At 41.0% G+C, this 14818-nt stretch overlaps 1 protein-coding gene across 5 annotated transcripts in view; it reads left to right on the top strand.

Moving 5' to 3' along the window:
• Positions 1-14818, top strand: part of FNDC3A (fibronectin type III domain containing 3A) — a 123521-nt gene that overhangs the window by 49660 nt on the left and 59043 nt on the right. Inside the window, exon 1 of one of the 5 annotated variants that reach the window (XM_026108373.2) lies at positions 14547-14621. The exons of the other annotated variants lie outside the window; for them this stretch is intronic. Coding sequence (XP_025964158.2) covers positions 14615-14621 — 7 coding nt within the window. The 5' untranslated portion in view covers positions 14547-14614. Of the gene's footprint in view, positions 1-14546; positions 14622-14818 lie in introns of those variants that run through there. 5 annotated transcript variants of the gene reach the window in all.

Consider the following 14818-nt stretch of genomic DNA (forward strand, 5'->3'; position numbering starts at 1 on the left):
CAGGGAAGCTGCTCTGGGTGATCTTCTCTTTCTGTAGCCCAGGAGGGAAATACTACTTCATACCTGTTTCCATTTACACATTTACACATTTCTGGATGTTGAGATATTACATGATGACATGTTGCATAGATCTTTGCATTTCCAGGTGTCCCCAGTCAAACTAAAAATAATAACGCTGGTAGGAGTCAGCTGTGCAAGAGTACAGCTGCAGTAGGGACCTGATTCTCTTCTGTGTTGTAATAAGATGCTGAGGAGAGAGGGTGACGGTGGAACGTGGCTGTAGCTCCTTGATTTGGAGCTATCTCATTCCTAAATAGTTGTAAGTAGGAGCTGCCCTTCTTATAGCTTACAGCAATAAACAGAGTGCATGAATGTCCTTGGAGATTTTGTAGAACCGACTCCCTCTCTTCTCCCCTTTACAGGTAGGTTTATGTAAGAGTTGGCCAGAGATTTGGCAAATCCGCTTCTAATATGGTAAAGAAATAGTGAGGAGTTTAAGCCTTCACTGTATTGCCTGTAGAATACTCATTTCCTGCCTTTGGCATGTTGGAGAAATCTTGTCCATGATTTGAGGACTGTTGACTGGGTAAATTGGCCCTAAAGCCCTGCTGCTGCAGCTTTTCTTACATCAGTAAGATGTAAGAAAGATGTACTGCACTGAATTAAAGCTAGCTCAGCTACATCTATTTGATCCTGTAGTAACTTTTGCAATACAGCAGAGGCACTCTGCAGCCCTTTTTAGGACCATCTCTTAAAATTCAGTTTTATTAACTCGAGCAAAAATTGTGAAGAAGCACAAAACAAGGTCATTCCCTTGATCAGAATAAGCTGTAGCAATCCTGAAGTCTGTTACTTAGATTGGTTCTTTCTGCTCTAAGACTGGCCATAAGAATTAACCTCCTAACAGAGTGCTCTCAACCTTTTATGGAAACTGCCTGACCTTCTCCTCAGTTAAAGTCTGATAACTGAACAGGGCTTCATGGCCCTAGTCTCCTCCATTTCTTAAAGAGGCAGTCAGTGATACTACAAAAAGCTGTTGCTGAAAAAGCTTATTTTATTGTGCTGCTTTTCTCCAGAACAGCCAGCATTACTGTCATGGCCATTTTGTTAGGTTTATAAATACTAGGCCTCTAGAATGTGTCATTCCCAGAATAAACTAAACTTGGCAAAAGTTTTATTAAAAAGCAAACCAGGCCTGTTTAATCGCCTTCTGCAGCAGAAAATTAAAAAACAGGTGGAAAAGGAAATGCATTAATTCAGATCACTTTCCCTAAAACACTACAAACATTATGAAAATTTAATTTTTCTGTCACTGTTTAAAATGTGTTGAATTTTAAGTAGATCTAATATCTCTATTTGGACAAACAGACACGGCTATATAATGCTTTTGTTTTGGTTGTTTTCTTGCTTTTGTGCTAAACATTCTTTTAAGTTTTATTCTACCTTGACTGACTTCACACATTTTGGGAGGTGAATGTTTATAATTTACTATATTTATTCATTATAAAGTGTTCAGTCTGTTTTTCATATCTTATTTTTCTTCCTATGTATTCTGATCAGTTAATCTTCCCTTTTATCTTCTCTAATTTCCTCCTTTATTCCTTCTTTCCACCGCAAGCTCCACACTGTAAACCCAGCCTGAATATAGGAAGGTTCTGGAGATATTTCTTTGAAATACCAGTGTTTCAGCTGCAGACTGAAGGCATCTAATTTTAGGTGGCTAAATATGCATTTCTATATGTAGCCTTGGATCTAAGCTCCCATTATAGCTAGTGAAGAGTTAGTCACTAGCTACAAGTACAGTCAGTGCTTTTCAGCTGACATCAGTTTGAACTGCACAGCTCTCCAGGCTCCACTCTCTGCTCTGACTAGATCTCCACTTGCCGTAATGGGAGTTTAAAGTCCTAATTCGCATACAGGCATGTAATTTTAGACACCTAAATGAAATGTCTTCATGCAGGAGCTAAAAGCCTGACTTTTATAAGCTGAAATAAGTCAGGCTAGTGCCTGAAAACATCTCATTTGAGCATGGTGTTTCAGAGTTGTGCCCACAGTGAATGTCTTTGCCCTCAGGACTTCAAACTCTTTGTACTCATCCACTTCCGCGAGCATCTAACACTTCTGTAAAAGTGCCTGTGCTTGGAGATGCACGTTGGGAATGGAGTCGTGGTCCTGAGTTACAGCTGGAGAATGCACCTAGAAGTCAGTGTCTGGGATAGTCGCTACCATGTCTAGCACACAAGCTTGCAAAGCATTAATTCGCACTGCTGAGATTCAGGTGCTATTGTGGGAAATGCAAGTCTGGTATTAGTTGGATGAGTTCTGTGCAAAGCACATCAGGCTCAACAGGTCTGTGGCCTGCAATACTGAGTCCCTGAGCCTTGCAATCAGTTCATCTGATTTCTTCCCTGGGCTGTTGATGAGAAAGAAGTAGCCCTGTACTTTTTGCTTTGTGGGCCAAAAGGAGGGGAGACATAAAACAGGAATCCTTGATTTCTGCCACAGGTAGGAAATTGATTAACACTTGGAACTAAATCACAGATCAGAGATGCATGCATGGGAGTTTAAAAAAAAAATAATCCTATTTAGTATTTTCACTTGAGAGCCTAACACTAGAATGACTTATGCCGATAGCATTTTCTGCATCTTAATTGGGTCAAATCCGATTGATAGAAAATTTTGTGAAGATTACCAGCTGTTACTTTATTAAATGGAATAATAAGTTTCTAAGTTTCATTATCTGATATTAATTCATTAAAACAAATTGTGCTTTTATCCTGTAGAACCTTAGGTAATATTTTAAAGTTCATTTTCCAGTGGCTTTCATAAAGGCAAAAAGGCATAAGGACTTTTGTTAGATCATCTTTCACCATAGGTACATGATGAATACCGGCTGGTGCATGTCATCTGTTGGAAGATGTGACAGATTGTTAGATGAGACCTCAGGAAGTTTCTTTATAATTCCACCCTGTGGGGTTCAAGTTGTCTTGCTACACCCTTGAACTGCGGCTCTAGCTGTGAAAATACGCAGACCAGTTCTTTCAAAGAATCACAGTTACTAAGAAGTAACTTTGAATTAGTTTTGATCTGCACTTGTTCTATTTATACTCTGAAAAGCAGTCTTCACTGTCTTATCTTGAGGACCCAAACTGTCAGGCACAGGCCAGTTGTGATGGCTGGCAGACTGGCTGGGAAGGAAAGCAAGGTCCTTGCGGCTCCAATGTTTTGTTCTTCCCGAGTTCTTCAAGCCTGAGCAAGCTCCCTGCTCGTGCGCAGGCTGCCACAGCCCTGCCAGGAGATTACAAGGCCCAGCGTTGTCTTGCTGCCGTGCTTTCTCCTTTGCTGCTAAAGGAGAAGTTGTGTAGACAGAGGGTCGAGTCAGCAACAGAGAGACCTGGAGGTTGGTTTCCCTTTCCTGACTTCATTTTCACCCATCCTTCTAAATGCTACTGTGCTGTCTGTTTAGGTCCACGTACGTTTTTGTCACAACATTAGTGACCAGAATTTAATACATCGTTGAATGTTGCAACTTGGAATCCAGGGATTTTTTTTTAATTCTGCTCCTAGTTTTGCTCATTTCTAATGGATGAATCAGAGCAATGTATGGCTGTATATGTGTTTATTAACAGTACGCTATTATAGCTGTAGTCTGATTTTTTTGAATGTTAAATCACTAGGGTTTTGTCAGTTTGCATGACTTACATGATCATGACACTTTGCAACTTCATTAAATCGTGTTAGTATAACTTCCTGCCCCTTTCTTCCTTTTGCAGGCATTCATGTAGCAATCTGTTTTACATGTAAAGCAGTTGATTGTCTGAATGAAGGGAAAGGAGAAGGGGAGAAAGACAAGGCCATTACAAACATATAAGCTAGCTGTGCACAAATATAAAGAGCTACTGTGTAATGTGAATTAAAGACCAATTACAAGTGTGTATTTTCAACCAATTAAAGCCATTAAGAAACAGTGTAATTACATGGGGCTTCAAGCAAAGTTTGAAAGGCCAAATTCACTAGTAGTAAATACAGCTATCCAAAGTGCTGAGCCTCTGGGGAGGGTTGGGGGGAGTGTTGTTTGTTTGTCTGTTTGTTTTTCCAAAAAATAAGCCTTTCCTGCACTGAAAAGAGCTTACCAGGAAAGTTGGTTTTCTGGAGTAGATGCCATAGGACACCATTCAGTCAGCTCCAGTTATTTTTTTAGTGACTGTACAACAACCATAACTTGGAGAATTGTCTCCAGTTAATGGTATTAGAGCTACTAGAGGAGAAGCAGATGACACCCTTCCTTTTTGATTAATCGGCTATTTTGCGAGTGTATGCTTTAGCTCTTGTGCCTGTTTTCAATGTATTTCTCCAGTAGCCTCTTTTCCAGCTGTGCTTCAATCAGCCTTTTCCTTTGGTGTTCTACGTATAGACCAGCCTCATACAATATTTTATTTATTGTGTTTCTCTTGAACCTGACACTTGATCAAGAGATCTTGACGCTTTTATTCATGGATGGGATGGATGTGCCTTCCAAAGCAATTAAAGAAAGAGCTTTTTTACAGTATTTTACTATTTGGGTGGGAAAAGAAGGCTTACACCTACATTACATTCTTCACCAATGTAAAACCCAATTTCAAAATTTACCATACGCTCTCCCTCCTATAACCTTTTCCTAATATCTATAATCCTATAGTTCTTATATTGTGATATTTAGCAGATTCTGCTGCTATTTGAACACTGCTGTTACATTGCATTTGAAATAACTTAGAAAAGTCATGATATTCCTCGGTTCCCCACCCCTTTTTTTTAAATAGGTCCTGCCTAAGGAGGACAGCCTGCACTTCAAACAAAGCTGTTGTTAGTGTGTTGCCTTCGAATTCAGTTCAGGTCAGGGAAGTCCTGGTAGAGACAAGTAATTCAGAAGTATCAGTACAAAAAGATGTTTATTAGCTTCTCAAACCTGCAGAAGGATTTTGTCTGCCTTTACCTTTAAAACATGGCAATAGAAGCTGGGGGAAGAGGGTTAGAATAAGCACCGTAAATGCCAAATTTATCATCTCTATTTTTGCATGAATAATCCTTAAAGGGAGTTAACATAGACTTGTAGTTATAACAAGATATAAGATAAGGTGAATAAGATAGTGAGTGCTTCTCATGATGCACGCTTTGTTTAAAAAGTATTGCATCAACATTAGAAAAAGAAAATCTTGTGATAGATAGGTCATTTAAGCTATAATGGCTGTGCTTGAATAAAGACTGCAACAGGATCGTGGACTGAGAGAAACTCCCGAGGTGGGGAAAGCCCTACCCACAAAATGCAACTTTAGCAAGCCAGTTCCAAAAGAAACCAAAGCTGGAGGAAAACTCAATTCCCAGAAACAGGGTAGAGAAAAGATTGTCTGGCCAAGGTACTCTACATTATACTTCCTTCTTCTCTAATAAGAATCAGATTTAAAGTTGGAAACAACTGAGAGAAGAAGAAAAAGAATGTGTCTGCAGAGAAATACTCATCTGAGTTTTCACTCTTATTTTTCTGAATGCAATACATAAAGCTGTCTTGCAGATAGATTAATGGGGTGCCTAAAGCCCAAGCTGAGTTTGAGAATCTGAGGAGTTGAACTGTTTTTTCTTCAAGTTGTAGAGTCTGTTTGGAGGCTGGCAATGTCAAGTGCCAGAACATGGAAAGAATTTTCTCCAAGTTGGATAACAAGGGGTCAAAAGAGGAGACTACCTGTGATTTAGTGTGACACTGTGCTGTCAGTGCAACTTTGGGGAAGCATCTGGTGACTAAGCAATGCATTGCTGAGTGAAAATGTTTGTTAAGTTAAAAGGGCAACCTGAGCACCTAGAAGCAGATAAAGTTCCTACAGTGTGAAAGTTTCAAAAATCACCTGTTAAGAGAGTTGAAAAATGAAGGTGAATATCAGCAAATGCTTAACAAAGATGCAGAGGGCTGGCCACTGTGAGCTGATCTTCTTTTCCTCCCATTTGTAGTGCAACAACAGTAAGCACAAGCACAGAGGTTTTGAGATTGATTGTTGATGGTTTTATCACTTTTTAGTGTGGACTTTCAGCCCATGTATGTTAGAGTAGTGCTTTCCTAGGCAAGTTGTAAATCTGTCATTACATACCTATAACTTTTTCAATAAAATATTTATAAAAGGTGTATATTTATACGTGCCACGCCCATCTAACTCTTACACGAATAAAAAGATTGCATAAAAAAGGAGGAAAGTGTATCTTGGAAATACCCTATCTGTTCTGCTTAATTGCAGTTAAATACACTCAGTCAAATGTTTCCTTACATTCCTTTCAGGCAGAGTATATGGCGTATACTAGGCAATGAATCTTATTCATGTGTCCACACTACTTCCACTGCAGGTTGTTTCCCAGGTTCATCCTCTGAGAAGTCTTAAAAATACCATCCAGAGCACCTGCTTGCTTGTAATAAGCTTCCAAGTGTGCATTATGGTCATAGAATTCCAGTGCATTGGCATTTGTTTTTGTCACTAAGCCTTGTCCTCTCATCTGAAAAATAGATCTGCCACATTTATGATGGGAAGGACTCTAGTCTCATCTTGGTGACAGTAGTTACATGGAAGGTGGGTTTGGGGGGGTTGTTTTTAGAGGGTTTGGGGATTTTGTCTTTGTTTTTCAGCAGAAGCACATAAAGGTAGGTTTCCTGTTGCATGGTTTTGGGTTGCTGCTGTGTTTGGCTAAGTACTATATTGGCAGGTAAACCTTTCTGTGCTGCTTGAGAGAGCTGGAAAGGGGTCTGAAGTGCCTGGTAACATGCCACATGGGAAAAAGGAGGCTGAATGTCAGGTAAGGTTATATCTTTATAGAGTATAGCTTTCTGGGATATGAAGGGAAGTAAATAGAAGGGCTGGAAAACATAGGTGTAAAAAAGATTGTGGCAATACAGTGGAGTCTTGAGGCCAGATACCTCTGCATGTTTGCTGTCTCCATACTGCAAAGCTAAAAATATAGTAGAGAATGTATTTTGACCCATATCTCTAAAGAGCCTGAGCAGATTCACTGCAGTCTTACTTGTGGGGTTTCTTTTAGGTTTTAAATGTGGATGCAATAGGGAAGGATGGGATGCTGAAGTATGATGCAAAGCTAGTCTAGAGTGGAAATACATCCCTTAGTCACTCAGTAACCACCCAAGTATCTTTCAGCTATCAGGGTATTCCAGAAATACTTGGTGTTTCAGCTAACCCGATCACCCAAGCAACTCCAGTGGTATAGGAAATCCATATTCTAGAAGTAGTGAAAGATGAACAAGAGCATAGATTAGCTGCCTAAAGGAGTGTTGCTTGAATGGTATCCCTGAACTGGATGAAATTCAGTAATACACAATACAAGGTCATGCGTAAGAGTAATAAATTATAAATGGGGAGCTCCTCATTTGAAAGTTAATTAGCAGGAGGAGGAAGCTGGTATGAGCTATTTGGCTCACAAGATGAATATTATCTCCAGTGTAATATATCTGTAAAGGGGGCTAGTGTGATCATAAAATGCATCAGGATGAATAATGCTAGTACAGCTAGGGATGTTTTAGTAGCATTTTACAGGATTCTACTGAGACCTCAACTGTAATTTTATAATTCATGCCTACAAAAAAATGGAGTGAAAGTGGAATAGCCATAGAAAAGAGCTCCTAGGATGTTGAGAAAAATGAGGAGCCTATATAGGAGACTGGAGGAGTTTTGTTAAGAATAGATAAGTACATACCAAGAATAATTAAAAAGAAAATCTGTCAACAGTAAATGCCAAAGATGGCTTACAGCCAAGGGGATTTCAAACGGCTATGAATATATTTAATCTGACAATTACAAGAAGCCTTGCAACTATTTAGGAGGGCGATGCTCCAGGACAGCACTCTAAGGGGAAAAGTATGAGCAAAAAACTGACTGTTTTTAAGATTGGTCTTGATGCAGTTGATGTACAATCTGTTTATGATGAATCTTCATGTATGATAATGGGAGACAGGGACAAAGCTGCAATTTCAGGTGAATAGACTTGATTCATGAGGTCTTTTTCAGTCCTTTAGCCCTGATGGCTCATCACTAGCAAATGTAGATCTTACACATCCAGGCAGTAGGGAAGCAATAAAAAGGTTGCTGCACAAAGGACACTTGTTTTCCAGCTATTAAGCAATTTTACTGTCTCAGCTCCCTAATAGCAGGGTGTATTGATCCTTAGTGTATGGTCAGGAGCTCCTCTGTATGTGGGTGTCTTTTTCCCTTTCTTCTGCCTTGGAATGACACATTTTCATGTGTCTGAGCAAAGTTAGATGTTTCATGCCTGACCTCTTTTTTGACATAGGTAAGTAGATTCTTTGCATAGTTGTGTATGGTTCTGAGTTCATTTTGGCTGCCAAAACAGTGGGAACATTACTTTCTAAAACATATTTGGTTACAGAGCAGATTGAGTTTGAAGAGAATGCTGCAATGGCATAAGCTTATCTTTGTGTCTGGGCCCTGCTTACTGTTTTACCAGATGCTTGCTTTCTGATAATACATATTTATTATCCTCAGAGAAAGCTTTTTATCAACAACATCTTTTGTCATAGACACTCTTGATGTTTGAGCTTGTATACCTTCCAGGTCTGTGTGGGAACTCACTTGAGATTTGGTGAAAGCATCTGTGGATACTTCATTGTGGAGAATCAAGGAGCCTTTTCACATAAGACACCAAAAAGAGCAAATTCTAGATTTCAAATGCTAAAACAAGCTTAAAAAGTGAAAGTGACTTTGTTAGTCTGCAAGCGGGTTGTGAGGAGGAGGGTTGGGGGGAGTTGTTTTGTTTATAGCATGCCCAGACCCTAAAAATTCTTTGGAATCACTGTCGATGCTAAAACATAAGGTTTGCAGTGGATGTGTGTTGTAATCTATATGACAGTAGAAAAATTTCACTGCAGAAGAGGCTGCAAATGTTGGTAGCGATCATAGTGCCATTCTGCATTCTGATTGAGAACATCAGTTCTTTCACAGGTACCCTGATTTGGGGTTTTGTAAAGTTTTTTGAACAGTGAAAACAATTTCTATGTGACCATAAATATATAAGCATTTAGATTAAGACTTCTGATTCTGGTTATGGCTTTTATCATGTCAAAGTTATTAATTAAAGAGTTTTCAAGACTGACAGTATTTCAGTCAAACTTTGGTTTTCTCTGTCTTCATGGAGTTCCCTATTGTAGCTATGTTCATAGGACTGCCTTGTTGTTGGTGAAGAAAGAGAAAAGTATGTCTGTGTGTGACAGATGGTCATCACAAGGGGTCATGCTCGGGCCACTTGGATCCCACCTGGGTTCTAACTTTAAGAAGCTTTTAGCTACAGAAGTCTCAGAGAGCAACTCAGGTCACCGTACTGAATCATGGCCTAATCCTAGCAAGCATGTTGAATCCATTGCTTCTGCTTTTTTGATCACAGAGTTCCTTACATGCCTGTGATTGTACAAAACATTAGGCTGCACTTGATTGTTGGCAGAAGCTGGAAATCAAAGACTTGCTGCAATACATGCAGTACATAAATGCTGCCTGTCTCCCCGAAAAGAAAGCAAGGTTATCTGTTTACTCAGGCTATATTAAGCTCATCCCAAAGCACAAACAGCAGCAACACTAGGAATTTGGCTAGACCACTCACCCAGAATCTAGGATGTCTGAGTTTTTAGCTCTACAAAGTACAACAAAATTTGAAGCTGTAGCCCACAATTCCAGTCCAGTGCCCTAACTGTTTGCTATGGGGTATTCTGAGCTCCTCTTCATGTATTCTTTTGAAGCTGAGCCTCTTTGCCTCCATAAAAAGTAAGATTTTAGAGGGAAACTACACAAGAAGGCAATCTGCCTTTTTATATTGATGTAGTAGGTATTTCTCTATGGTTTAGGCAAAGGCCTGGGTTCTGGTTCCTGTTTCAAAGGCTGGTTTGTATTTTCCATGTAGGAGCTCTTGGACTGAATGTGTGATGGTAGATGGGCAGAAGCTTAGTGCACTGCATTTCATTTTCCTAGCGGCCCATCATCAGCAGAAGGACCAGTGGTTACAACACAGGTTATTCCATAGCCTGGTATTTATAGCACTTTCCTCAACAGCAACAAGCTGTGGGTTTAATCTGTGTGAAGAGAGCATAGAAGTTAGTTAACCCACAACCGAACAAGATGACCACCTTTTTCCTGCCAGTAGGAATCTACTCTCAGAAAAGGTGATATTCTCTACTGAAATTGGACAGAAGAGTCAGTAGAGCAGGCCCTGAACCAGGTATCTACTTGGGGATGCACTGGCTGTGCTTAATGATTTCTGTCATCTGGTGTGAGGTGGCTGCCTCATAAACGTGCCAAAGCACAGAGTTGTCCTCCAGTCACCTTGAATCACCCTGCTGAAGCCAAGTGTTTGCTTTAGACATTGCAAAGCGTGAGGTGCGTAGCAGCAGATGTTTCAGTTTCGTCTTTTGTCTCACTGTTGTTTTGTCATATGTAGTTTTTGTAGGTTGTCTGCTTTGAGGCTTGTTCTCTGCAGTTTCTAATCATGGCAGAAGGACTTTGCATCGCTAAATATCACCTTTTGTTGTCAACTTCAGGGAGATTTTAACCTTCCTCATGATTCAAAACAAAGCTGCGTAATAAAAAGCATTGCTTATTTCATAGTTTAGAGTTCTGTAGCTGAACATTTTCTTGTAAATACTAGAATACTTGTATTGGTGGATTCAAGGGAACATCCCTTATTTAGGCAAACCAACAATTGTATGGGGTGAGTGGGAAGAGAGGAAGTTCTGTAGGACTGAACTTCATTTCTTTGCAGTGTTTCAGAAGGCTTTGTCCCCTGGCTGCAAGAGCAAATTCACTTAGCTAATGCAAGGAGGATTGCATCCAAGAGTAAAATTTCCCTGGGACAGAGTTACTCTTTTTTTTTTTCTTTTTATCAGTGCAGTGATGGTTAACTTTTGGCTTTTAGCGAGAACAAGATTTAGCTATTTTTTGCACCATATAGCCTGACCTCAGAACTCTAGTAGTGAAGCCAATAGCGTTCTGGATTTACCTGTATTTCCCTCTTTCTGCTAGCTCGTGTAGAATACTGGATTCTCCTTTCCTGTGATGGAAAGCTGAGAGCTATCACTTTTTGCTAATTTTAGGTTTGCATCAGTTTCAATTCTGAACCACCACTCCCAAACCAGTCCTTTTGCAGAAAGGCCTATGTAGTATTTATTTAGATATTAGAAGGGCTTCAGATACTTTGCGCCACAGATGCTAGATTCTCATAATAAATTTTGTTCTGCTTTGTTTTTATTTTCAGTAGAGCATCTGAATCTGCGTTGTGTTCATTTGTATAATTTGCTCAAAGTCTAAACAATTTGAAGGATCTCAGATGAAAGCGTGTGCCATTAGTAGATTCCAGGGCCTCAAAAGGAGTACACCTTTACAAAACAATTCTTGGCTAGAAATCCAAGTTCACAAGTTGGCCGCTACATTTTCTCTTGGCAGCCTTTTCTGATGTTAATTGCTTGGGTAAGTTTCTGGCACTGTATATATGGCAATACTCAGTTACAGATTGCACAAACAATTTATTATATCCACAAGTTCTTATGTATATTTTCATCCATAGTTTTAAACTACCCTAGCCTAGAATTTGGTAAAATTGTTTCAGTATTTGTATGCATGCTATCGATTTCCTTAGTCATCTGTATACAGTTGGGGTGGGAGGGGGGATATCAAGAAATTTGCACAGAGGAAAAGGAGCTTCTTTGAATGCCAGTTCTCTTAGACAGCACAATGTGCCAGATAATTTTGCACTCCAGTTTGAAATCAGTAGAGCTAGATAAGTATTGCAGGGGAAAAATAACCCATTAGTGTGATAAGTTGAATATAATGGTGCCAAAAAGACCTTTACAAGTAATAATACTACATAATCACATCTTTTTTTGGCATGATCAGCTGGGGGCGGGAGGGGAAGTGTTGAAGTTAATGTCTCTTCCTTCAAGGATCTCTTCCTCCTGTGAATCAACAAGTGCTCTTTTCTTGGCTATCTACACGCCAAGAACCGCTGGCAGGCTGCAAATCGTCTCCTGCTGTTGAGACTCAGTTGTTCCGTTCACTGCGTAGCCACAGCCAGCTATCGATAGTCGCACCTAACCTTTCCTTTCTGGTCTGCAGACCTATATGGCTAAAATATTTCTGATTACAAATATACAAATTCTAATAGGTAACAACTGTTAATGGTTAAATTTTGGTTGATCTTGAATCTTCTGAATCATATTGAACGCTGCTAAGCATTATGCATACATACATACATATTAAATAAAGGCCTGATTTGGGGGGGGGGGGGGGCGGCGGAAGTAGGTTTTACTGTTCAGCATAACTGCTAGAAAATTGGATCCTATTTGAGGAAAAGGTAAGGAAATACACTACACAGTTATACTGGCATGAGTGCAGATTATTTTTACTGCTAAGAATAAAAACATTCATGAAAGTTCCTCTGTATTAAGAATGGTATATCACATTTAGCTCCCTTTGAAATGCAATGGGTTACGGTTCACCTGATATTTAAATTGGAAGACTACTGGAGAGAAAGAACAGATTTTTTTGGCATAACTCTTCCACATAGTTATTAAGTAATTACCCTAAGTCTAAACCTAAAACAGCAATCCAAACTAAGCAGTTTAAGAATCTAAGCTGCATAGTAGAAAGCTTACGCAGTGTATTTTCATATTAACCTCTTTGATTCATGGTACTTTTTTTTTCCTTATACAAAGTAGGGTGGAGTTAGTTTCTGATGTGGCACGTAACTGCTTCAAAAAAGAATGTATAAAGACTTTGGAGCCTCTTGAAGGGCTAAAAGCATCCTTCTGTAAGCTCCCAAGTGTAACTTTTTGTTTTGAAGTTTATGCTGCTTAAAGACACAGGCTTGTAATCTTTTTTGATTGCAAAATTGCATTGTGGTCATTGTTTAGAAATAGCTGAAATGAAAGCACATTTAATATTTGAACATAGAAACTATTGTCACTTTTTTTTCCTTTGAATGTATGTAAGGCCATTATACAAGAAAACTGATAGCTGTATTAATGGTTAAGTGCTATAGAAATCTGTCATCTCTGCACATTTGCCTATGAGAAGGGATTTGATGTTCTCGTTTTTCTTTTTGAAAACGTATGCATGGTTTCATGTGAGAGATCAGGATCTCAGTAGAAGGGAATCTTTAGAAATACTGTAGCTAGTGAGGCTTCATAGCTTTCTGCTTTTATCCATTATTCCAGAGTCTTTGTGGATGAAACATGCTTTTCCCCCCCCCCCTTTCAAAATCATCTGTGTGAGCATTTTACCTTCAATTTTGTTGTGTGTGTTTGACAGCCTGCAGTCTACTGACAGATGGATGTTGTAGCCAATTAATGTATTTAAATTGGTGTCCTTGCTTTGTCAGCTGTCGTCCGCCAGCCTTGGTGACACAAGTAGACAGATGGAGGGGGGAAGGGATGGTTTGGTCAGGATGAATTTAGAGCATAAGGAAGATGTTAAACTGACGGCATAGAAAACTGGAGTCTTCTGCTCACCTGTGTCCTTCCTGTGCTCACAGTTCCTTCCTAGGCCTCTGCCCCACCTCAGGCCTTAAAGTAAGTTTTGTGTTTGCTTTTCTTTTTTGTTGCTGCTTTCTTTGATTATCTTGTCTTGTAAAAGTAGAGTTCTTGGGTTTTTTTTCTCCTCGTCGTGACTTTTTTTTTTTGTGCTCGTTACCTGAAGGTGTACCAATTCAGAAGCGTTTTCCAGGCACGGCTCACAAGAGAAAGGGAGCCCACTTGTTTATTGTTAGTGGGGGCAGGTTTTGTAAGTATCCTGGCCGCTGGCAGCCCAAAATAAAACTTCTGAAGCCGCAGCCATTATGTAAAAGAGCGGCGCAACCGTTCGTGGCACCTGGGCCTCCTGCTCCAGCGCAGGCCGGCGGGCCCTGCTGCCACGTCAGCTGCGCGCCCCGCTGCTGGGGCCGCCGCGGCCTTTGTGCTCGCTCCCGCCGGCGTCTGCGTCAGCGATGCCTATCATCGCCCGCGTGATGTCAAAGTGTGGGTGTTCGGCTGGAGCGGCACGGTTAACCTAATGTGCCGCAGTAAATCCTGAGCGCGCTTCCCTCCTGGGGATAACAGTGATTCATCGCCGTTTGCATTAGACTAATGCTAAGTATAGGAGCGCTCATGAGCTGCAGTATCCACAGAGATTAGCATCAAAGTCGCTGCAGCTTTCCAAGCGCGATACCAGAAAGTATTTGTTTACAACCAGCTCTGTATGTGCACTTTTTTTCTTTTTTAAAGGTGTTAACTCATCATCAGTTTCACTGAAGGTAACCCCGGTGCAAGTGTTTGGTTAAAATAAACCTTCTCAATTTAATCTCGCTAATTAGCGTGAATCGTCCCGGCAATGCGAACCGATGGGTGAGAGTAAAAATCGGAGCTGGACATCCCGCGAAGTGGCTAAGGACGCTCCCCCCCGTCCCCGAAAAGCCACCGGCCGCTGCTTTAAAGGGAGGCCGGGGGGGCGGAGCGGGCCGCGGCGCACCTGAGCCGCCCCGCCCGCCGCTTCCGCCGCCCCGCCCGCCGCGGCGCGCCGGGGAGCAGCCGCCGCCTGGCCCCCGCGCCCGGCCCGACATGAGCGGTAAGGTCTCCCCGCCGCCCTGCCCGAGCACCCGGCGGGGCGCTGGCAGCGGCAGATGGGGCTGGGGGGGGAAATAAGAAAAAAAAAATAAAAAAAAACATTAAAAAAGCGAGCTCGGGGGAGTCCGCGCCGTGCTGAGCTCGCGGCGGGGCCCGCTGCCGGGGAACGGGCAGGAAGCGGCTGCGTGCGGAGGCCAT

This window comes from Dromaius novaehollandiae, chromosome 1 (assembly GCF_036370855.1).
Source record: "Dromaius novaehollandiae isolate bDroNov1 chromosome 1, bDroNov1.hap1, whole genome shotgun sequence".
Lineage (NCBI taxonomy): Eukaryota > Metazoa > Chordata > Aves > Casuariiformes > Dromaiidae > Dromaius > Dromaius novaehollandiae.